This window comes from Poromitra crassiceps (assembly GCF_964638095.1).
Source record: "Poromitra crassiceps genome assembly, chromosome: 2".
Lineage (NCBI taxonomy): Eukaryota > Metazoa > Chordata > Actinopteri > Beryciformes > Melamphaidae > Poromitra > Poromitra crassiceps.
In genome coordinates, this window is record NC_139624.1 from 53858029 (window position 1) to 53883763 (window position 25735).

Genomic DNA, 25735 nt, shown 5'->3' on the forward strand with positions numbered 1-25735 from the left:
GTGAATTGCTTACATTGAATAAAGAACTAAAGTCCGCACACTGAAGTGTCAAACTCCCGGTCACAAAGGATCTTCATCATTTCTGATGAAGATCCTTTGTGATTGAAACGTCAATAAACTGAGTGCGAGCTTGACACTTCAGTGTGATAAACTGAGTGTGAGCTTGACACTTCAGTGTGCAGACTTCTTTATTCTAGTTGATCATTTATTTGTCCGGCACCTGCCCACTGAGTGGATGTGTGAGCTCTATACTTTCTTCTTCTGTCTTAACTGCTTGCTGTACATTGACACACAGATTTAAAACCAAAATCAAATAGCAGCTTACAGTAAGACAAGGACCAGAGAGGCATCAATATCTCATGAACTAATTATGCTTCAATGCTTCCAATAACCAGGCTCATTCACTCAGGTGGCAGTGACAGCCCTACAGCAACGCATGCATGGAGTGTGCTTACGCACACGCACGCCGCAGGCACACACACACACACACACACACACACACACACATACACACACGCGCGCGCACATACGCACGCACGCACATACACACACACATACACACGCAGTCACACAGCAAGTCAATTAGCCTAGTCAGCAGGGTTGATGAGCCCCATGGAATCATTTGGTATGTTGAATGAGCTCAGGGTGTATCACGGAGCGCCTCGCTGAGGAGAGATGCATCATCAAAAAAAGCAAGTGAAGAACAAAAGGATCCAACATGATGCAATAGTCTCTCCTCCTCTCTCCTCTTTACAGGAACACCCCCCGGCCCGACCCCCTTTACCCCTGTCCCCTGTCCCCTGTCCCAGCGGGGCTTACCTCTCCTTAGGAACCACGCTTATTCCAAACGCAAGCAGCCGAGGAGTAGTCTTTCAGTCTCTCCACCTCTCCTCTCTGCTCTATCTCTCCCTGGCGCTCCTCCACCTCCTCTCCTCCTCCGTCTTCTTCTCTCTCTCTCTCTCTCTCTCTCTCTCTTTCCACCTCCGTGTCTCGCTCGCTCTCTTCCCCTCGGCGGCAGCTCCGCTCGCGTCCAAATCTGCCTCGGTGTGGGAGAGAAGTGTGTGCGTCTCCCTCCCTCCCTCCCTCTCTCTCTCTCTCTCTCTAGCCACTTCTTGTCTCCTCACCACCAGCTTGGTCTCTCTCTCTCTCTCTCTCTCTCTCTCACACACACACACACACACACACACACACACACACACACACACACACACACACACACACACACACACACACACACACACACACACACACACACACACACACACTCTCTCTCTCTCTCTGCAGAGATATCCAGCGCTCAAACAACTCCTCCTCTCCCTTCAGTTTGCAGCAGCCAGACTACATCTCCGATCTCCTACATGTCTCTGCCTGAGCTCTCTCTCTCCCTCCAAACACACACACACACACACACACACACACACACACACACACACACACACACACACACACGCACGCACGCACGCACGCACGCACGCACGCACACAATCCTCTCCGTCTTCTCTCTCTCACTCCACCCAGTTTACACCCCCCTTCCGTCTTCTCCATCTGGTCACTATGGAGACGCTGGGCCCGTGCAGACAAGCTCACGCTTGCTCGCAAAGTGTGTCTGTGCTACATGAGTTGAAGGAGAGTAAAAACAAAGAAACATGGAAAGTAGTCTTTGCCCTTCATGTAGCTTCAATGTCAATTAAACTGATATAGATATTAGCACTAAATGTTTTTGTCCTCTAATTTGTAACTGATCACATTCTCTCTGTTCAGCTACAGACAAGTTGAGGCAAAGATGAGAGGAAATGGCTCAGACTGGAGTCTTTTGCAACGATCCTTATTTAGGTATTCTGGCTCCTTTACGTCATCGCTGAGCAGGCTTGCGTAACGAGTACGTACAGCCAGAAGGTATATAGCTACAATACACAGATTATCCTCATCTGGATAAAACCACCTTCAAAGTCTAATTTTCACACTTAAATGCTCTTTGGATAAACTACAAACCACAAACAACTAATGTAGGACAGGAGGTACGCTTGTGTCTACTGTAAATATATACAGTGTATATAGTACATTATGCATATGTGTGCGTTTACATTAAGCACGCGTGTGTATTCCCACGTGTGTGACATCCGTGTCATGCAGATGAAAGCCAAGCCACCGAGCTCCACGTCATTCTGACTATTCCTGTCTTTACCATCATAATGCTGTATGTGATCATGTGACAGTGTGGAAATCACAGAGGTGACATCTCCCCTCAGTTACATTATTATTATTCAACTACTGTGGATTTAGTCGCTTTTTAAGTGGCTATAGGGTTAAGGGGAAATGTAAAGGAATTTACAAATCCAACCACATAATTTGAGGGAAAACGTCAGTAAAATTGTTCAATGTATTCCTGTCGTTAACCATACATCCACAATGTAGATTTGAGATTTCAGAGGAAATATATGAGGAGGTAACTGAATCCATCGGCACAAATTAACTATTCAATCCCTGGTGTGTAGATAGATAGATTTGAGCGAAATGTAAGGGAAACTATTAAGTCCATTCACATTGATTGATTGATTCATTCACATTGATTGATTTGAATTAATTAACCCTTGATTTGAATGACATTTTAACAGGAACCAGAAAGAAGTTGAGGCATTTAGCTGACACTCTTATCCAGAGTGAGATAATTTAGGAAATGAACATCATGCTGTATTGACTTTAAACTAGCGATTGAGACCATAAACATTACGAAAGTGTTTACTGAGCTCATAAATCAAGTGAGAAGTAGGGTCACTTTCCCATTGACTTATTTTTGCAGCCAATGGAGTCACCCCCTGTAGGCCATTCGAAAGAATGCAGGTTTAAGACTCTTGCGCATTGGCTTCACGAACTGAGCTACAAGCTACCCTATTGGAATTAACCTTAGGTTTTCCACAGTGCAGCTTTACTGACTTAATATGTCAATGAAAAACGCTAGATTTGAGTTGATTAACCATACATTTGAGCACAAATGGAAGCAAAACCAGTGGAGTCATCTAGATTACAAACCACAGTTTTGAACAAAAACGCATGGGAAACTATTCAATCAATCCACCCCGAAACCTTGGTGAAACTTTAAGAGAAACTAATGAGTCCAAGTTCTGCATTATAGATTTCAGCCAGGGCTGGGCAGGGACTTGGACTCCATCCCCGATATTCTCCACAGAGACAAGCCAGTGTCGATTCTGAAGTAGCAGGCCGGCGCTTACAGCACCAGCAGTACTAGCCAGGTCCAGAGTGCGCTTTGGGGTCACACACATTCTCTCCCGACACCTCCTACGCTATCTCCGGGCCGGCCAGCGCTACAACAGGAAGCACACTACACGGATGAGTCCAAATAAGGCTGTGGGGGGGGGGGGGGGGGGGGGGGCGATACGGGCCGGTGAAGTACACCGCAGTCCTCAGGGCAATCCACCCACACCAGAATGAACACAAACTACTACTCGCACATTTTGTGGACGCACACTATCCTCATTCCTCACACTTCTCAACAGTTTTCACACAGAGGACACACATCATCTACACATACAGTACATGTACACACATGCAACTTGCAGGTGTGTCGCACAATTTCACACATACAAGCACGTATCTTAACACGTATGAAGATGAGCTTTGGTGTGAAAACTGAATATGGGATCAAGCAAACACACATACATCTGAACAAAAATGTGCATTGGTACTCCACTGTATGAATGGGTGTGCGTACACGTGTATAGCTATCTTAGGGCCTGTGTCCACCTAGCGTCTTTTTCCGACTGTTAAACGCTGGGAGTGCGCTGGGGATCGCTGATCCCATAGCGCACAATATACAAGGAAGCAGTCTGAAACTAACGTTAGTTCAGTGCGGTAGTAGCTTGATAGCTGACAGCTAGCAAGCTAACAACACAGGTAGGCTACGTTATTAAAAGCAGTAAGCACAACACTCACCAGAAATATTAAGTGTCTAGCCAATCTGCTCCCACAATTGAGCCGTTCTGTCTCTGTTGCGATAGTTTCTCCATATGATTAGCTGCCAGAAAAGGAGCACCCGACACCAGCGTCTTTCTGAAAAGTTAAAATATTTTAAGCTGGGAGCGCTGGGAGCCGGCGCGCAAAAACGCCGGAGCGCTCTGAAAATAGACGCTGGGCGCTGCGCACTTTCTCTAGACGTCCGTGTGCGCCCGCATACGCTCTCCCCCCATTGGAAACAACTGAAAAAAGATGCTGGACCTGAGGAAAAGAAGCTAGGTGGACACAGGCCCTTAGTGAGGAGCAATTTGAGTTTTATACAATGAGGACATTTTAGGAAAGTGAGGTCATTTTGGCCGGTCCTCACTTTCTCACACACACATAAAGGGCTGTTTGACTTGGTTTTAAGGGTTAGGTTAGAATTGGCTTCATGTTAGGGTTAGGGTTAGTTAGTTAGGGGTTAGGGTTAGTTAGTTAGGGGTTAGGGTTAGTTGTTGGGGCGGCTGTAGCTCAGGAGGTAGAGCGGGTCGTCCACTAATCGCTTTGGATAAAAGAGGTCGGTGGTTCGATTCCCAGCTCCTCCAGTCTGCATGTCGAAGTGTCCTTGGGCAAGATACTGAACCCCAAATTGCTCCCGATGGTGTGCCAGCACCCTGCGTGGTAGCCTGCGGCCATTGGTGTATGAATGGGTGAATTAACCTACTGATTGTAAAGCGCTTTGGAGTTTGGATAAAGGCGCTATATAAATGCAGGCCATTTTACCATTTAGTTGTGATGGAGGGTTAGGGGCTATAGGGAATGCATTATGTCAATGAATGTCCTCACTAAGATAGCTATACTGGCTGGTGTGTGTGTGTGTGTGTGTGTGTGTGTGTGTGTGTGTGTGTGTGTGTGTGTGTGTGTGTGTGTGTGTGTGCGTGTGCGTGCGTGCAGGCACTGCTGTATAGGGTTTAAACCTACAGTGGCTAACAAAGGCAGGAGCCATCTGGTCTTATGATGTGAGACAATCTGTCCATTTGGAGAGGTGACAAAGAAGGTGATAGGTGCAGGAACATGGAGAGCGCGTATACACACACACACACACACACACACACACAGATATATACAAAAAATGTTTTGCTCCACCCCCTCTGCCGATCTGGGGAGAGTTGTAGACTAGCACATGCTTCCTTCGATACATGTGGAGTCACCACCCGCTTCTTTTCACCAGACAGCAGCAGGACGTACCGCATGGGAGGATCACGGTATTCTCCCCATTTCCCCTCCACCCGAAACAGGCACCCTGACCGGCCAGAGGAGGCACTAGTGCAGCGACCAGGACTCATACCCTTAATCCGGCTTCCCACCCGCTGACACAGTCAACCATGCCTGTATGGATGCCCCAAACAAGCTGGAGGAAACATGGGGACTCGAACTTGCGACCCTCGTGTTAGTAGGCAGGGAATGTAATGCTGCACTTTCTGGACACCCACATACAAAAATGGGAGGGTTTGGAATGGTAATACACATTATACTGTACACTCACACACATCTCTTATACTGTACACTCACACACATCTCTCTAGTCTCTATGGTAACTAGTAGCCGTCATGGCAACAGAGTACAAGTGGTAGAAGAAAAGCTGAACTATCACCAGTGTCCTCAATTTACTTCCCTTCCAACATCCACAGGCAGAGACAATTGTGCACACACACACACTCACACACACACACACACACACACACACACACACACACACACACACACACACACACACACACACACACACACACACACACACACTCCTTTTGGAGTGTTCAGAACATGCTCTACATACTCCAAAATATGTGTGTGTTCTCCTTGAATGGCACGTTGTAAAAGAGAGTGGGGAATGCAGTGACAAGTCAGGCCATGTAGGTGAATCACACACACACGCACACACACACGCACACGCACACGCACACACACACACAATTATCATACACTAACATGCCTTCACATGCAAGGAGCAGTGAATAAAGTGACTCTATACAAAGCCCATTCACACAGAAATAGATGCATGCAAATGACTCATACCAAGAAGAGAAGTCATTGGTTAAAACTGAGTGAGAGAGTGAGGGGGGTGAGAGAAAGGGAGAGAGAGAAAGGGAGAGAGAGCAACCGAGGACACCCACGTTCAACTTCACACCCAAGATCACACACACACACACACACACACACACACACACACACACACACACACAGACACACACACACACACACACACACACACACACACACACACACACACACACACGCACACACACACACAGGGTTTGGCAATTGCTTCTTCTGTGAAATCAGGGTCCACTCATCTAGACAATATTAAGGGAACTGTTCCTTGAGGAGCAGAGACTATCTGCACTCCCCATTGTGAGCGAGCCTTTCCAATCGCAATCCACTTCTAATTGCTTGGCTGTGGGCTGTTAGGCTGTGGGCTGTTAGGCCACTCATTTAAAATGAAAGCAATTTGCAACCTTGACGCAGTTGTTTGGTACTTTGCTTGCCTGAAGACAAGGGGCTCTGGTTAAACTGAGAGGCAGCAGTGCCACCCTGTGGACTGTTACAGTACCTTCCTGCAATTGAATGCACTGCAGGAACAGGAATACTGTACTGTATACTGTATATCAATGTTTCTAGTCACCTTATTAGGGTCTTAGGGGCGGCTGTGGTTCAGGAGGTAGAGCAGGTCGTCCACTGGTTCCTGTGGCAGTACAGTACTTATATTGTCTTGGTTCTGTGATCGGCCAAGACTCATCTGCCACTCAATGTGACATTGCAGCCCGTTCTCACTCCAACAGCTTCCAGTGAGTCAGACAGGGTAAAACAGCCAGCGTTTTGAACAGGAAGTCGTAACACAACCGGGTCAAGTGGGCGGGACTATATAAGGATACGGCACATTTTAAAGGATAGTAGGTGAAGTTAATCTATCAATAAGATAGATAGATAGATAGATTTAAGTCATTAGACGCTTTTTCCCCCTTAAGCATCATCATTATGATCCATCTATAATGTTTTTTTTATCACCCTTTTTTTAATAACTTTGTTATAATGTTGTATGTCATATGTGCATAATTATTGGCTTCGTCAATAATAAGAAATGGTACTCTTCCGGTCTCCTAAATGGGCATGGTCATCAGCTTGTGATTGGCTGTCTGTCAATGGTATGAGACTTCATTGGCTGACCAGTCTCCTAAGCCCTTGTTCACACAGGACGCCGAACGTAAGTAGAGCTGAAGCTTGAGGCAGGCACAAACTGAACTGACGCCTCACCGTTCACACAAGAAGTCTTCTCTTTTCCTCTCAGCGCCTCCTCAGGGCGCCTTTGAACCCGGCCACAACTCCCATTGACTTCATGCCTGGCAGCTTCAAGCTTCACACGTCACGCTTGGAAAATAGGACTGAATCCTGAATGATCGCTTGAGCAAGGCGTGAGCGTGGCTTCGGCGTGGTTTCGGCATGACACGCGCGCGGGTGGTGTGAACAGCTTCGCCTGTTAACAACTTGTTGGTTCAGCGTAGGTTGAGCTTAGGTTGAGCGTGGCTTCGGCGTATAGTGTGAACGGGGGCTAAGTGGGCATGGCAGTGGCGATACCTCCGTGGCACAGATACAGGAAGTGACTGGAAGTTGGGGTGTCTTGCTTTGATATCCCATCGTCTTTGGTTTAAGAAATTACCACACTTTCACAGCCTGGCTTCATTCCAAAATGCTGCATCTGTCTTCATTCACTATCTCCAACACAGAAAGCAGCTTTGCACATTTTCAGACCAAACTTCCAGATTAAATCTTTAGGATCCTAAAGATTACGCTGGCAAGGCCCTTGAACAGAAGCACTGACATATCCCGACAGACAGCGTAAATAAACAGCGTGGCCTGTCAAACAAGAACAGAATCTGTTGTTTGCCAGCAAGACTTCTGGGGTGCTCACCCTTGGACCTCAGCACTACAATACAGTGGTGTGAATAAAGTTAGCAGATTGCGATCTTTCTGCGTGTGAAATCATTCACATCGTGCCATTCCCCTTCACAAATCCTCTGTTAGCTACAGTACAGTACACAATACTGGGAGATTTAAAAAGCCTGCAAAACTTTTCAAAGGCAAAAACTCCATTTAGATTCAGCTGCAATCTTGTTGCAGATGTTGCCACAGGCGGGCCCAAAGTCAGGAGGAAGATTACAATTGGCCATCAAATTATTCTAGAGACGGCTGACATATTTAGTAAGGGAATTATGATATTAGGAAAGAGGCTATGCTGTCCTCCCATTATTACATTCTCAAGTATCTGAGATAGCCCACTAAATTAGTCTGGAAAAATTAAAGGAAAAAAAGGCAGCTCCCCAGAGCAAATGCTTAAAGACCACCTAAAGTCGTGTTTTAAGATGTGTATACAATACTCTACTTTCAATAATAATTTTTGTCTGATGTTTCCCCCACAAAAAAGTTAAATTATCTTGTTAAAATCCTTAAAATGACTTCCCCTCCTTCTGCCTCATTAAAAAGGCAATCACACAGCATACAAACAAGTGCTTTAACTGCTGCATACTGGACAGGGATTGGCCCCAGTATTCGTGATGTCACGAATCATACTCGTTGAAAACCGCCTTTTCAGTGAGCTCAGAGAAACGTTCTACTTTCAGCAGACGGTTGTGGATACAGCCTTCTAGTGTCAAACTCTGCACAGACATCATTCTGCACAGTGAAGCTCAACCATCCAACTGAAGGAACAAGAAGAACAACGTTTTTTGTTGTTTTTTGTCTTTGTTTTTAATATAGTTTTTTTTTTTAAAGTGCTGCCATTTCATATATACAGTGGAGTTAGGGCACGTTCACACCATACTGTATGCCGAAGCAACGCTAAACCTAAGCTCAACCTATGTTGAACCCACAAGTTTCATTTTGGCGTCATTGTTAACTCATTCATGGCCAGTTTACGACTGCCAATATTTAGCACAGGCCAAAGATTTTCATAATTGTTGGTCATCTTTCAAGACCCACAGTAAATTATCTATTAGCACCAAAGTGATTTGCAATACCTCAAAATGAAGATGTACGTCTCTGGGTTCACCAGAAAAAAAATTGAGCTTTTAGCATGTTCTGTACTCTACTTATAGCCATTTATATACACCCTGTTTTCACCAAAAAGGTCTCTCTGAGAAGAGAAATTGCAGAAAATTGCATTTTTGTAAAGGACACTATCTCAGGCAGAACTCGCTCTCAATTCTTTTATTTTGAACTGTATTGACATCAGACATGTAAATATTATTCGTTATGACACAAATGACAAAAAAAAAAAAAAAAAAAATATATATATATATATATATATATATATATATATATATATATATATATATATATATATATATATATATATATATATACATGAAGTGCTTTTTTTACATTCAACAATACAGTTTACTCAGTGTGAGTGAGTGTGAATGTGTGTGTGTGTGTGTGTGCGTGGGGCCCATGTGTGTCTCTTTACATTACATTACATTTCGTCATTTAGCAGACCTAAATGACCGTCCTGACCGTCCTGACCTCATTCTGAGATGTGGGCTCACAATCGGCTCCTCATCTAAAATAAAAGCAACATATCCTCAGTAAACTATATAATCACATTTAGTACAGAGACAGTGTAGTGTACTAGTGTCTCAGTAAACTATACGATCATAGAATGCAGAGATCAGTGTAGTCTCTCTCTCACACACACACACACACACACACACACACACACACACACACACACACACACACACACACTCCTTACCGCGAGATCATCCGGGTCCTGTCGCATTGGAGTCCAGTCTTCCTCGCCCTCACATGGAAAGTGGCCGTGCTGCTTGGCTCTGTGTGAAAGCAATTTCTGTGGCGAGGCTGCTGTTCTCCTCCTCACAAAGTTGTGACTCCGTCTCGTCTCTTTCGGGCTGGCACACAGGAACGGGGTCCAGGGACCAGGATCGATCATGTTGGTCACGGGTTTGACTACCGCGAACTGAACTGATCGATGTCCGCTGCCCTGCAGCAAGCCGACCAGCTCGTGCAGCGCGCCGAGGGGCGTTTCAATGGCGTTTCTCCTCTCTGCACAAGGAAGCGTTTCTCCGTTTTCTGTTTTTCCTCCTGCTCAATTTCAAAACAACAGCTGCGGTATGTGTTTGTTCACGTGTTGTCGGCTTTTCTTTGAGGCCAGGGACCTGATACCATGTCACAGGCTGGGGAAGTCTTTGAACTACGCGCTGCACTAATAAAAACAAAAACACGTCAAACACGTCTTTGGCGTGGAGGGCTATTCCTGATAACACGTTAAAGACGTCTTTGGCGATGAATGAGTTAACAGGCACAGCTGTTCACACCAGCCGCATACGTGCCTTGCTCAAGGCACGCTCAAGCCACGCTCAAGGCACGCTCAAGCCACGCTCAAGGCACGCTCAAGCGATCGTTCAGGATTCAGTCCTATTTTCCAAGCGTGAAGCTGCCAGGCATGAAGTCAATGGAAGTTGTGGGTGGGGTCAAGGCGCACTGAGCAAGGCGCTGAGGAAAAGAGACTGCTTCTTGTGTGGCCGTTTGAGCGTGAGCTCAACTTCAGCATGAGCTCAACTTCAGTTCTGCTTAGGTTAAGCCACGGGTGTGAACAAAGGCTAAGAACGTGCACAAGCATGGGCTATTGTTGCCTGAGCAACAGCCCATTTGCCCACTTTGGCTGAGCTGCCCCTCTGGAGGAAAAACATCTGCAGCCAACATACATAACATAACATAACATAACATAACATAACATAACCCTTAGCAGGCTCACTTCTAGACATAACAGAACAGAACAGAACAGAACAGAACCCTTAGCAGGCTCACTTCTAAATAACATACATACATACATACATACATACATACATAACATAACATAACATACATACATACATACATACATACATACATACATACAGTACATACATACATAACATAACATAACATAACATAACATAACATAACATAACATACATACATACATACATACATACATACATACATACATACATAACATACATAACATACATAACATAACATAACCCTTAGCAGGCTCACTTCTAAATAACATAAATACATACATACATACAGTACATACATACATACATACATACATACATACATACATAACATACATACATACATACATACATACATACATACATACATACATACATACATACATAACATACATAACATAACATCATAACATACATAACATAACATAACATACATAACATAACATAACATAACATAACCCTTAGCAGGCTCACTTCTAAAGCTGCCCCTCTGGAGGAAAAACATCTGCAGCCAACATACATACATACATCAGAGGAGGTTTTTCCAGTGAGGCATAGGAGGATGGTCCTCCTCTATTAGATTTGGGATTTTATTAAAAAAAAAATATATTATAATTTTTTTTTTTTTTTTTTATATTTTTCATTTTTCATTTTTTTTTTATAATAAAATATCAATCAAATGTGTTTTTTCTTATGTGCAGACGCTCATTTTTTCATTCATTATATTCTTATATGCTTAAAATGCTTCAACAACAGTGACCTGAACTGATGGAAAGGAGAGCTCCATGCAGAGAGTCACTCTGGCCCTGGTCCCAGCCTTTAGTAGGCAGATAAAAAAACATTCGCCCTGTGGGTGTTTATTTATTTGGTAATTTATCTAATGAAAAATATGATTGGTTGAAAAACATTTGCAATTCACAGAGAACACGTGAGAGTGATGTGTTTTCCAACCAATAAGATTGAGCTGGAAGTGAGCACGCCTTTACCCTGGTTAAACCAAGTGAAATCTAATTGGTTGTTGGTTGGATAGATTGCTGACATTGATTGACATTTGTATTGTCCACTGTCTGGTCTCTCAAGCTGAATCAAAGTAGGAAGTGAAATCCAGTGCCTAATGACCTGACAGGAAGGATTTATGACTTTTACTGAGACAGTAGCAGCATATTATATTTACCCCTTATTTTTATTTACTTTTTTATCAATCAGTAAATGTTCACAAGCCAGACAGTCGTTGTATTGGATTACACCCAAAATGAGTTTTGAGTTGCGGGAGCCTCAGCCTTGCGGTGCGCTGCGCGGTACTGGGCTTTTTGCAATGTCAGAAAACTGGAATATTTGCAACGTCTCGACTGCAGCGTTTCCACTACAGACAGCATGCATATTCAAGTAAGTCAATTGATTTCAAGTTATCCGAGCCTTCTATTAAATTCGGCGTGGAAATGGTTCACCGAGCAGCGCTATTTTTGTCGTATTGAAGTTTCATCCTGTAATTTTTTATAATAAAACCCGCGAACCTTAAATTCACACATTTTTTAACTGAATTTGGCCTGTAAATCGATGGCTGACTGCAAGCTCAATTCTAAAGCTTGAGTGGTGATCTTTATATCATATGAAAGTAGAAGAAATAAGGAATCGATTGGGATGAAGCATGTCAACCTAGGATGTCGGGAAGGGGGGGTAAATAACGCTCCAAAGTTGATGAATTGGAATGTAACTAAACGAGTAGTGCAGCACTGCACGGGAAGACACACTCTCGTTCCAGAGTTCCACTTACACTCGTAAGTGTAATTTAACGCTATTTGACAACAGTTTCGGCCATAGACTTTGTCAAGTATCATACAAACAGTGCAAGACAGCCATTATAAAGACAGGTTGGCTGATTGAATGGACAACACCTGTCTTGTGAAAGTACACCTGAGTGTGAGACATCATAGGATCAGTCATGCAGTAGGCTAATAGGCTACATTTTCGGTACTGGCGCAGATTAATCAAAACATTGATGTCACAGGTAGGCTGTATACCATAATATATCATGAATCTATGTGAATAAATAGATTTATATAAATAGTAATCACAGCCTAATGCATAGAGATAAATCCTGAAACCTTCTCGCAACAGTTCTAGCCTAAGCCAGTGGTTTTCAAAGTGGGGTCCCCAGCAAAAAGGGGGGATAATCTATTTTCACTATAATTCCATGCCATCCATAAGTAACACAATCTAAGATAGTGTAGAAGTGAGTAACTAGGCTAATTATAACCATAACAGCACAAATAATTGACAAAAATCTCGAAATAAATATACAGTATTTACTCTGAGAAATGAAATAATGAGAAAAGGAACAATTATTGATGGTTAAAACTGAATAATGACATCACAACAGTCTAATCCTAATGCTAATTTAAAATGAGATTTGGGCGTTTTGGGCAAAAGAGAAAAAAAAAACGCCCAAATTTTTGCTACCTCCCCTGTTACCAATCTCACCAGCCACCACTAACATACATACATACATACATACATACATACATACATACATACATACATACATACATACATACATACATAACATAACATAGCAGGCTCACTTCTAAACAGAACAGAACAGAACAGAACAGAACAGAACAGAACAGAACAGAACAGAACAGAACTGTTAGGATGACGTCATCATTCCTACTTTGACGTCGTCATTCCTACTACGATGTCATCAATCACTGATGATGTCATGATTCATAAGCGTCTTTCATGCCTTTCGCTGGTGATGTCATAACACAGGTGATGTCATATTCACATCTATAAGGGCCTGTTCCTGCAGGTCCTCGCCAGTGATTCATAATTTCACATCAAGGATCATACCAATCTCTGCAACGTCTGCAACCTGCAACTTCTGCAACCAGCAACTTCTGCAATCTCTGCGACCGTTCCCAAACCTCGAACTGTGCAGCCCCAGCCATCAAGTTCCACAACACGCCAGCTTCTCAAGACCTACCAAGTTTCCCGTGGCCCTCAACTACCCGCAAATAGATCCACATGTCCAACAACGATCCTGACAGTATGAATCACTCAGAAATGGATTTAGCGGGCAAATTTCTCCCCCCAATCAAGGAGGAAGACCCTGAGACGCCAGTTTTCCCGCCGGCCGCTTCAGGTGACCCACCAGGCGAACCAACGAAGGGCCTTGTCACCGAGGAGACCTTACAAACCATGGTTACCATGTTGTCACGCCTGCGGGACGCCCAGAAAGTTCAGACTTCTCAGGAGGAGAGCCGTTTTGCCCTCCTGGCAAAACGGCTAGATCGTCTCGACGGACTAAACCCTCCTGAGGTTGCCCTCCTGGCGAACCGGCTAGATATGTATGAGTTTCAGAGCGTGAACCACTCTGAGATGGACTTAGCAGGTACCCCAATCAAGGAGGAAGCCCCCGAGAGGCCAGTTACCCGGCCGGCCGCTTCTGCTGACCCACCAGGCGGTCAGCTGGATATCTCCACTCAAATACTAAAATTAATACTCACGGAGACACAACGGCAGCAAATGCTCCAGTTTCAGGAACTACTCGACAGACAGGAAGAAGCAAACAAGGCCCACCTGGCCCTGGCTTCCAAGGCCGAGGATCGGTACGCCCTCCTGGTAAAACGGCTAGATCGTCTCGACGGACTAAACCCTCCTGAGGGTGTCATTCTGCAGACTTCCGCTCCTCCTGCCCCAGCTTCCGAGGGCACTGTCGTCCCGGAGGTTTCCAGACCTGCTACCCCCCCCCCCTCGCTACTGCGGCCGTTGCTTCTAGCTCTGCCTCTCGGCCGCCTCCAGCTGCTAAGGGCATATTCTGGGGGGGAGTTCGCGTCATCCCAGAGCAGGGGCAGCCACATTTGAGTCCCAGCAGCCATCTGTACCGTGATCTGACCGGCAGGGTTCGCATCACACCAGAGGAGAGGCAGCGCCGTTTGGACACCCGGAGCTGCCTGTACTGTAGTCGAGCCGGGCATTACCTCTCCTCCTGCTCCCGGCGTCCAGTAAGTGGTCCCACCGCTCGCCGGCCCGTGGTACTCTCAGTGGGTCAAGACTCTACGTGTCCAGCCAAGAAATCTGTACGGTTGGGTAGCGTTCCCTGCAGGACCCAGGAGTGGCAGTGTGTCGCCAAGAGGGTTAGGGAGTTGGAGAGGACTGTCGATCGTCTCATGGGGAAGTTCAATCGCTGCCTGCAGATCGGCTCCGTCCCCCCGCAGGGGGCCTCCGAGTCTGCTGGCCCTGAGGCACAACCTATGGACCTGCCCCTCGCCGAGTCTGAACCCGTACCTGAGGCACAACCTGTGGACCTTCCCCTCGCCGAGTCTGAACCCGTACCCCAGGAGCAGCCAATTTCAGTTGTTGACCCACACGTAGGTTCCAGCTTGATGCTGGGAGGTCCCCGTAGTGTCGCCAGCCCTCGGTCAAGAGCAACAAGAAATAAGAGGCGTTTAAAGGAGGAGACGGTGGGTGACCCCCCCAAACTACAGGTCGGGAGGGCAGGCCTCGCTGTGTCAGATCCCCCTGCGGCTCTGCCTTCGGTGACGGCGGCATTTGACCCTTTTGATGGTCTCCAGCCTCCCGTGTTTGGATCGTGCCCCGGGGGATGGCCGGCCCCAGAGGATCCACCGGACCCGGTGGAAGTTCTATCTACGTATCGGTCCATCTATGGCTTCGATATCCTGTATTAGGGAGGAGCACCTCCACTGTCCTACACCCCCTTTGGGGTCTGACCACCTGCATCTAACCACCTGCTGAAGAGCACCTCACTCTCTTACACCCCCTTTGGGGCCTAACCACCTGCGTCTAACCACCTGCGGAAGAGCACCTCCACCAGAACCTACGGATTTTTTGTCTCCCAGATGCCATCCTTGATGGCCTCATTGGACGCCAGGTGACGTCCGTTGAGGGGAGGGTACTGTTAGGATGACGTCATCATTCCTACTTTGACGTCGTCATTCCTACTATGATGTCATCAATCACTGATGATGTCATGATTCATAAGCGTCTTTCATGCCTTTCGCTGGTGATGTCATAACACAGGTGATGTCATATTCACATCTATAAGGGCCTGTTCCTGCAGGTCCTCGCCAGTGATTCATAATTTCACATCAAGGATCATACCAATCTCTGCAACGTCTGCAACCTGCAACTTCTGCAACCAGCAACTTCTGCAATCTCTGCGACCGTTCCCAAACCTCGAACTGTGCAGCCCCAGCCATCAAGTTCCACAACACCCCAGCTTCTCAAGACCTACCAAGTTTCCCGTGGCCCTCAACTACCCGCGAATAGATCCACATGTCCAACAACGATCCTGACAAGAACAGAACAGAACAGAACCCTTAGCAGGCTCACTTCTAAATAACATACATACATACATACATACATACATACATACATACATACATACATAACATAACATACATACATACATACATACATACATACATACATAACATAACATACATACATACATACATACATACATACATACATAACATAACATAACATAACATAACATAACATAACATAACATAACACAACACAACATAACATAACATAACATAACATAACCCTTAGCAGGCTCACTTCTAAACATACATAACATAACATAACATAACATAACATACATACATACATACATACATACATACTGTACATACATACATACATACATACATACTGTACATACATACATACATACATACATACATACTGTACATACATACATACATACATACATACTGTACATACATACATACATACATACATACATACTGTACATACATACATACATACATACATACATACTGTACATACATACATACATACATACATACTGTACATACATACATACATACATACATACATACATACATACATACTGTACATACATACATACATACATACATACATACATAACATAACATAACATACATACATACATACATACATACATACTGTACATACATACATACATACATACATACTGTACATACATACATACATACATACATACATACTGTACATACATACATACAGTACATACATACATACTGTACATACATACATACATACATAACATAACACAACATAACATAACATAACCCTTAGCAGGCTCACTTCTAAACATACATAACATAACATAACATAACAGAACAGAACAGAACAGAACAGAACAGAACAGAACAGAACAGAACAGAACAGAACAGAACAGAACCCTTAGCAGGCTCACTTCTAAAGCTAGAGTATACATTCAGATATCATATGAAAATAGAAGAGCTCATGCTAGCTTAAGGGGGGGAAATAATGCTCTGAATTTAGGCTAAATGTTGGCAAGGGTAAAACTGCCATGGCCATTTTCAAACGGGTCCCTTGACCTCTCACCTCAAGATATCTGAATGAGAATGGGGTCTATGGGTACCATGAGTCTCCCCTTTAAAGGAGAATTTCGGTTTTTTACACCACGGTCCTCATTTCCAGTTTAGAATATGATGTTTTACTCACCGAAATAGTTTTGCGTCATTCAGATGCCCAGGGAAGATTTTGAGCTCCGAGTACACTCTTCAAACAGGCTAGAACCGCTAGAACGTGAGCCCACGGGGCATTCTGCACGGCAGTGCACGCGCTCTCTAAATGACACTTTTTCTGTCAGATCACGGTTCATTATGGTTGTAAATATAATTATCTAGCTAATAGCTACAAGCTAGGCTAACAACAACACCGGAGTCAGCGTTGATCTGCCCCGGTGGGGTTACAGTGCGTATCGTCCCCCTCTGTGAAACCACTTCTTCAGAGAAACCACAGAAGGGGGACGATACGCACTGTAACCCCACCGGGGCAGATCAACGCTGACTCCGGTGTTGTTGTTAGCCTAGCTTGTAGCTATTAGCTAGATAATTATATTTACAACCATAATGAACCGTGATCTGACAGAAAAAGTGTCATTTAGAGAGCGCGTGCACTGCCGTGCAGAATGCCCCGTGGGCTCACGTTCTAGCGGTTCTAGCCTGTTTGAAGAGTGTACTCGGAGCTCAAAATCTTCCCTGGGCATCCGAATGACGCAAAACTATTTCGGTGAGTAAAACATCATATTCTAAACTGGAAATGAGGACCGTGGTGTAAAAAACCGAAATTCTCCTTTAATTTACAGACATGCAGTATAAATGTGTTATTTTCACCTATTCTATTTGAATATTTCTGCATACTCTAAACAGTCTTGGAATTACAGACATTGTTGAGCATGGCTGGAAAGCTGAAAATCTTCTGCATTCATGAACCCAATTGTATTGATGTTTGATGATGTTAGTCCCCAAAGTAGCCATTTCATTGTAGTGAGACCATTTTTCAAAACTGGACCTCACTGTAGAAAATGACCTATTGTGACCACCAGGATAATCACACAGCATGAAACGTTACAAACACAAACTAGAGGCCTAGTCCATTCAGAGATCTATGCCTCTGAAGGGGGCTTCTGAGCAATTTCCACAACAGAAGTACGCGCCACCAAATCACTGAAAAATTAAATTCCTACAGAAATCTCCGAATGTCAAAAGTTTGTTTCTATGGTTTTTCTATGGTGTTGGTCTCAGTGTCTTAATGTGGTATTTTGGAAGGAGTTTTGTGTTTGTGTGTGTGCATCTTTCTCTATTCTCGAGTATTTCAATCAATGATAAATACACAATATATTATATCTGTGCATGGATGTCTTTAAGATAATGTTAAAACGTTTTTTTCTGCAAAAGCTCCAGTTCAGAGAGCCTGGTGATCAAGTAAAATACTTCTAATAGCTGTAGTGAAATATGGGATGGTAGGCCAGAAAATATGTTCATTAAATCCTATATGATATTTTGTAATTGTTCTGTATTCTAGTAATCTAGTACATATTGTTGCATACAGAACTAGATATAGCCTACTCCAGTCTAATTTCTGGGGCTCACCAGAAATCATTGAGTCAAGCTACTGTCTGCATCACATCTATGAAAATTGGCCACACTTAAGTGTTCAGTTGTCTTAGTGCATTTATTATAGTGAGAAATAAGGTACTTGCTATGTTCAATAGTAGCTCTAATTTTGAATGGAAAATGGTATTCTAATCATTTACAATATAATCATTAGTAATAATTCAATTTAAGATGAGGCACAACCACAATACAAGGCTCCATGCTGAGACAGGAGACACATCAGACAGCTATAATGGCCGAGTGTGAGAGTGTTACTATAAAAGGGCCATGCCAGTAAGAGTGAGATGCAGATAATAGATAGATGCTGTGGACAATGGTATTCATAAAGGTACATTATGGAACTTAATGCTAATTTATACTAAAATGTTTCTTTTGGAGACAGCCTCATCTCCGAACTCCGAACAAGCTTGGGTGCCCTTTTTCCAGGTTAGAGCAACAGCCCATCAAAATGTCGGTGCACGTCCCTGAGAGTGGATATCAAAGATCTAACACACACTATACAGTACAACAAAAACACCTTCATTGAAATCCTAGTAGTGTATCACTTCAGTTGATGTCAGGTGAAAGCTAATTAGCTCTGTGCATATTGTACATTGGAATGCAATTTGTTAGTTGCCTTATGTACAACCCCAATTATAAGGGGTGTGCACACTTACACAACCACAGCAATTTCAGTTTTTTTACGTTGATTTTGATGATTACTCTGTCCAAATGAAGACATTTGAAATGCATTGTACTTATATATGCCATTTTTATTCAAAATGTCACAACAGTACCATGACTGACTGATTACGTATTTTACATGGGTGACCCCAGAGCACTGTTAGTAGTACCATGTCACCCTCTACCCTATCAGCTACAGAACTACACCTCACTGTCTAATATGATCTGAAGATGTAAACTGATGTGAGATCAGTTCTTCTTCTCTGAGCTGCATGATATTGACCTGCTGTAACATTTGACCCGGACCAGCTCTGAGACAAGACTACTCAACCCTGATACACAGCAGTACAGTATAGAGTTGTGTCTGCTGTACGTACGTGTGTGTGTGTGTGTGTGTGTGTGTGTGTGTGTGTGTGTGTGTGTGTGTGTGTGTGTGTGTGTGTGTGTGTGTGTGTGTGTGTGTGTGTGTGTGTGTGTGTGTGTGTGTGTGTGTGTGTGCCTGGACAGGCAGCAGTAAAAAGTGTTTTGAGAATGGTCTTCTAATCCAACAACAGCAAGCCCGCACATAATGTGCTTGATCAAAACATTATTACGCCCATTCAGCAATTGGAAATTAAATTCAGATGGTTTAAGGCTTAATAGGACCGTTGTACATCCACAATTCCCCCCCCAGAAAACATCCAATGAAAGCTGACAAAATAAGCTATACAGATATCTGATTTTTGTATGGTATTTGAGGCAGGACTACCTCCTCTACTATGAAAGGGAACGCAAGCCTCATTTGCCATCTAGTAGCAAGTGCTATATACTGTAGCATAGCATAGCATAGCATAGCATAGCATAGCATAGCATAGCATAATTTTTTTCCCACCCTTCACAAATGTATTCGTATCTTTTGAACAGAAAATATAAATATATTCAGATTTCTGTTCTGTATTACCCACAACATGCTGGACAGTTCATACACTCTTAGTTTCTCTAATTACCTTGTTGGCCAGGTCAAAGGAGGGAGGTTATATGTTTTCGCCACCGTTTGTTTGTGGGCAAGATATCTCAAAAAGTTATGAACAGATTTGCAAGAAATTTGGTAGGAAAGCAGGCCAGGTTATGCATGGGCCAACTTAGAACTGATTCACTTTCCACGCCCACTGGCAAAATGGGGCACGGCAATGGCTGTGTCCAATCACAAAAAGGCGCGTAACCTCCAAACAGATGCACATAATGCCACAAAACTTTGTAGAAAAGTTGGTGGAGGTACTGTATGCACTCTACTGAGTGCCCTCTAGTCTGAACATAAAATGGTGGAAATGCAAGTCTTTCTGAGAGAACTGACTTTAAGACTCTTTTTTCACATAGAGGTTTTCTGTTCATTTAAAAGATTGACTAAAAATAGAACATGATTTATACTATATCATCCTCTTTAATATCATGTATACACTTTGATTGGATGATATTGTCTGAGCACACAGTAAGCAATTATACATACACCAATGCCTCCTAGTGGTAGCATTTTGGAATTTTCTTCAGGAGTTTCATTCTCTCTCTCTGTCTCTCCTTTTCACATTCTCTTCTCTTTCAGTTCCTCTCTCTCCTGCATCCCTCCCTTTCCAGTATCATTCACCACCCGCCGCCCCTAATACACACACACACACACAGGCGCGCACGCACGCGCACGCACACACACACACACACACACACACAGACAGACAGACACACACACACACACACAGACAGACACACACGCGCGCACGCACACACACGCACGCACGCGCGCACGCACGCACGCACGCACGCACGCACACACACGCGCACACACACACCACCCTCCCAGGCACAGCAGTGTCCGCTCCATCACCCCAGAGACTGCTTCATGGACAGTCCACTGCTGCAGCGCTATGCACTCATTACAGGACAGCCTGTGCAGCGCGCACACACACACACACACACACACACACACACACACACACACACACACACACGCTCAATCAATAGTGAGAAGTGGACAACACACCTAAAACCCACTCTTGTGCAGCCTCTAGTGGCTTCACTCCACACTACAGCCTTTTCTTTACCACAGATGGTGCATTCTCACACCATCGTACTGACAGAAGCCTACATTTCATACACAGCATTGTGTTTGTAAGCACATGCAGGCCCAAACGAGGCTATCAAATGTGTTCATACTGTATGCACTAATGACTTCAGCTGCACTTCAAGGCTCGCATCATGACCAATTGCTTTAATGAGCTCCATGCATTTTCAAATCAGAGCATATGAAGGGAAACATGAGTGTGTGATATTCCTGCACCGCTGTGCTATACAGAGAGATTCATACAGTGAACACACACATACAGTTGTGTAGATGCACACACACCCACACCACATCCACACACATGCGTACACATTCTCTCTCTCTCTCTCGCTCACTCTCTCTCTCTCTCTGTCTCACACACACACAGACACACAGACACACACACACACACACACACACACACACACACACACACACACACACACACACACACACACACACACACACACAAAACAGGCACAGTATGTGGGTGGTATCCCCAGTGCTGTGAAACATCTTGCATCCCACACGCTTATATAACTCCCTCTCCACCTCCTCCAGCTGATCACTCATCACTCTATCACTTTATCCTCCACTGGGAAGGAAAAACACCCCCCCTCTCTCTCTCCCTCTCTCCAGCCAGGCACCCTCTAGTCTAGCGTTTTTTTACATTTGGGGGCATCAGAGCAACACATAACTCTGGTGACATGAGGCTGCAACACATGCCACCTCGAGTGTCGATTTTATTTGAGTAAAACTGGATCGATAACCTTGACTGCCAGAGACAACATAATATGACAAAACCATGCAATCACCCACCATTTACAGATCGCTACAGGAGCTCTTCTCCTTTTTGTATTATTACAAATCTCAAACTGCTGCATACACAGCGAGAGGGAGGGGCATCATGACAGGAAGCAAAATAGGGAAAATCTAGTAGGAATAATGCAGCAAAGGGCAATGTCATCATAACCATTATGAGCCTCATCCCATTTGTATGCTAAGTATATACAGTACTGGACTTGGCACTGGTGAAACTGCATTCAACTTCACAAACCCCTGGTTCTGACTGGCTGTGATGCTTTTGAATGATGTCTTTTCTTACACAGTGAAAAGTATCAATCTTAGCAAGTCATTTTTTGGTAGCAAATCTTTTTTTTTACATATTTAAGAACTGGTATGAGATAGTAGCTGCAGTTTGACATGTTACAACAATTTATTTGAAACAAGTGATAACACGTTAAAGTAAGACAGATGATAGTATCAAGATAGCATCACTGTTCACTGCTATCCCACCACTGCTGGCCAATTTCTTTTACTTGTTTGAATGAAAATAAAATAAATACTGTACTACACTAAATATGACTTGTTTAAATATGTATTTCTTTGCAGTGTACTGTATGCTTGAAGTAGGAAGAGGCGATAAGTCTGCGACTCACATTGATGAGCTCGATCTCCCAGATCTTCTTGACCAGCTCCATGGAGGTGTAGCCGTTGATGAGGAAGGACTTGGTGTAGTCACCCAGCTCCAGAGACTCCACCCACTCTGCCACTGACGTGGGGTTGTTGCCATCGTAACCGATGGGCCGCACCTACAGACAGGAAACAGAGAGATGGCAGGAGATGGGTTACTGTTGGGGTCTTTATTTGGACATCATATCATGCATGCGCTATAAATAGGGTTAGACCACAGGCCGTATAAAATGTGGATGTCATGACTCAAAAGTTAAGCCAAAACATATTGATCACCCCCTGGTGGCTGGCTGCACTAGATACATGTGTTTCATCTTCCTCTATGCTCTGAGTGATATTATAGTGATAGTGTGAACCAGTGGTGTTGTCTACGTGATACGCAGGTATACGGCGTATACACACTGCGAAATGACTCAGATTTGCAGTTTGGTTTGTGGTTTGGTTTGACTTTGTGTGTGGGGGGGGGGGGAGTTGATACATTTTGCTTAAAAAAATACTGCATGTGATGTGTTCATTGATTGACTGAATTTAATTAATTAAAAGAAATCTGTTTCTGCTCTGTAAATAGTTTACTCTTGTGATCAAAAACACCGATCCAAAGCTATTCTGTAAATGTGGGGAGGAACAACAAAAAAAAATGGGTCGAATTTCTGCCCACTTGCGGCCGAAACCACGCCCACTTCCGGTTAGGAGCCCCCCGGAGGGGTGCAGAGTCAGAGTCAGTATACCCTCTGAAAAAAGGTAGACTACACCACTGGTGTGAACAGATACATGTGTTTCTCCTGTTCTTCCTCTATGCTCTGAGTGATATTATAGTGATATTGTGAACAGATACATGTGTTTCATCTTCCTCTATGCTCTGAGTGATATTATAGTACATGTGTTTTGAAACAGCGTGTGTTCCTGTACATATGGACCTCTGTCCTGGAGCTTGGTAACATAGAACAGCTGCTGACGCACATATCTGAAAGGCACATTCTGCACATTATGCTCTCTATATCTGTGAATGCATTTGATAACGTGTATCAAGCGCGTCGATTTGGGTAGGGTTGGTTGTGACATGTCACAACCAAGATTTCAGGGTGTCCAATTGTCCCTACCAACTTTTAAGCAACCTTATTTGCATTATCTTTGGAGTGCAGTTATACTGTATAGGTCATTTAGATTGTCTTCCCATATTTTGCAAGGATAGAATTGACCCGACCATTATTGAGTGAAATTAGTTTGCATTATGTTCAAAGTTACATTTACCCCTGTTTTTCACCACTGAATGTGCCAGTCCAATGGGCTATGGGCGTGGTCTCACTGGGCTGGCTGCGGTGAGATCAGCTCAGTACTCCAGCCCCCAGCCCAGACGAAGAAATGACAAGAGCGAAGCGAAGTTTTGTGTGGGACCATTTCCAGTTAAAAGACGACATTGTTCATTACAAGAACTGTGATGCCGTTTATAAGTACAACACGGCTAAAGGGCTCATTATACTCGAGCAAGCTCCGTGGGGTGGAGCTCCGCAAGTCTCCGCGAGTCACCGTGCGGACCTCGCGCTGGGGCAGATGCTTTTATACTCAGAAGTGATCATCAGCATGTTATTGTACAATGGTAATGGTGAGAACAGCCCGTGAAAAGTCACAATGAAACGCTATTATGTGCAGTACTGAGTGCGCTTTCACTCTCAAACGACCGTACATCAGCACATGAATGAATAACCAAACTTGTTTTTACTGAAAGCCGTTTCAATTCTCAGCCTTGATAGCCTACTCTGTGCTGCTTTTAATCTCTCTCAATCATGCTGTGAGAGAGCTGAGCAGGTGGTGACATGAAAGTTATTGAGAAAAGGAGAAGATACTGAATAATGACATCACAACAGTATAATCCTAATGTTGATTTAAAATGAGATATTCCTCTAAATATGGCTAAAAAAGGTTAAAAAAAACCCTCAAAACACCGCCTCCCCTCATGCTGTCCTCGACCCTACCAACTTTGAGACCAAAACGATGCCCTTGACGTGTATAGTTTTAATTCACACACCATGCACGCTGCTGTGAATTCACAAATCTACTTCTTCAGTATCTCCCTCTCTGTTATTCATATATACATGTATTAATCAAATGTTTCATTGTAAACACACTGATATTTTCTAGATCTTTATATTACATTATGTTCTGTTTATACCTACTTCTACATAGAACATAATGGGCTCTATTTCCCCCCTGGCCCACTTTAAGGGCCAGGGGGGGCGCTAAACTGGCCTTAAACTCAAAAAACACGCATTAAGGCGTTTACAGACTCGTAAACGGGGGCTCCTCCAAAATGTAACTCAGCGGCGATGATACGTGCGTGACGTCAGCTACACGAGAGTTGTGATTGGCCGTTGCCTTGGGCCGCATACGTATATCCGGTGACGCGCATACTGCGAGACGTTGTTGTGATTGTGAAGAAGAGCCGGAAAAGTGGGGATGCAGGGGGAATGAAAATCCCCGATGTGTACTACTACCTGAGCTTGCTGAAGCCCCACATCAAACACCGGGACACAGAGTCAAATTATGACGACGATAAAGAGGTTAGTAGCAAATCCGAATCATTTTCTTTTGTGTGCCAACCTCTCCCTACTGCATCAATTCTAAATAGCTTCTGTGTTTCTTTCTTCCTTCCTACATACAATCATATTTTTAGCTAACAATACTATTGTACTAGTAGTTGTTGTTGTTGTTGTTGTTGTTGTTGTTGTTGTTGTTGTTGTTGTTGTTGTTTATTTACACATATA

At 44.0% G+C, this 25735-nt stretch overlaps 1 protein-coding gene across 2 annotated transcripts in view; it reads right to left on the minus strand.

Moving 5' to 3' along the window:
- anks1b (ankyrin repeat and sterile alpha motif domain containing 1B) overlaps positions 1 to 25735 on the minus strand; it is a gene marked incomplete at its 5' end in the record, with an annotated part of 585526 nt that overhangs the window by 100457 nt on the left and 459334 nt on the right. For both annotated transcript variants that reach the window (XM_083655335.1, XM_083655334.1), the window contains one exon: positions 22940 to 23092. In XM_083655335.1, the coding sequence (XP_083511461.1) occupies positions 22940 to 23092 (153 nt within the window). The remainder of the gene's footprint in view (positions 1 to 22939; positions 23093 to 25735) is intronic.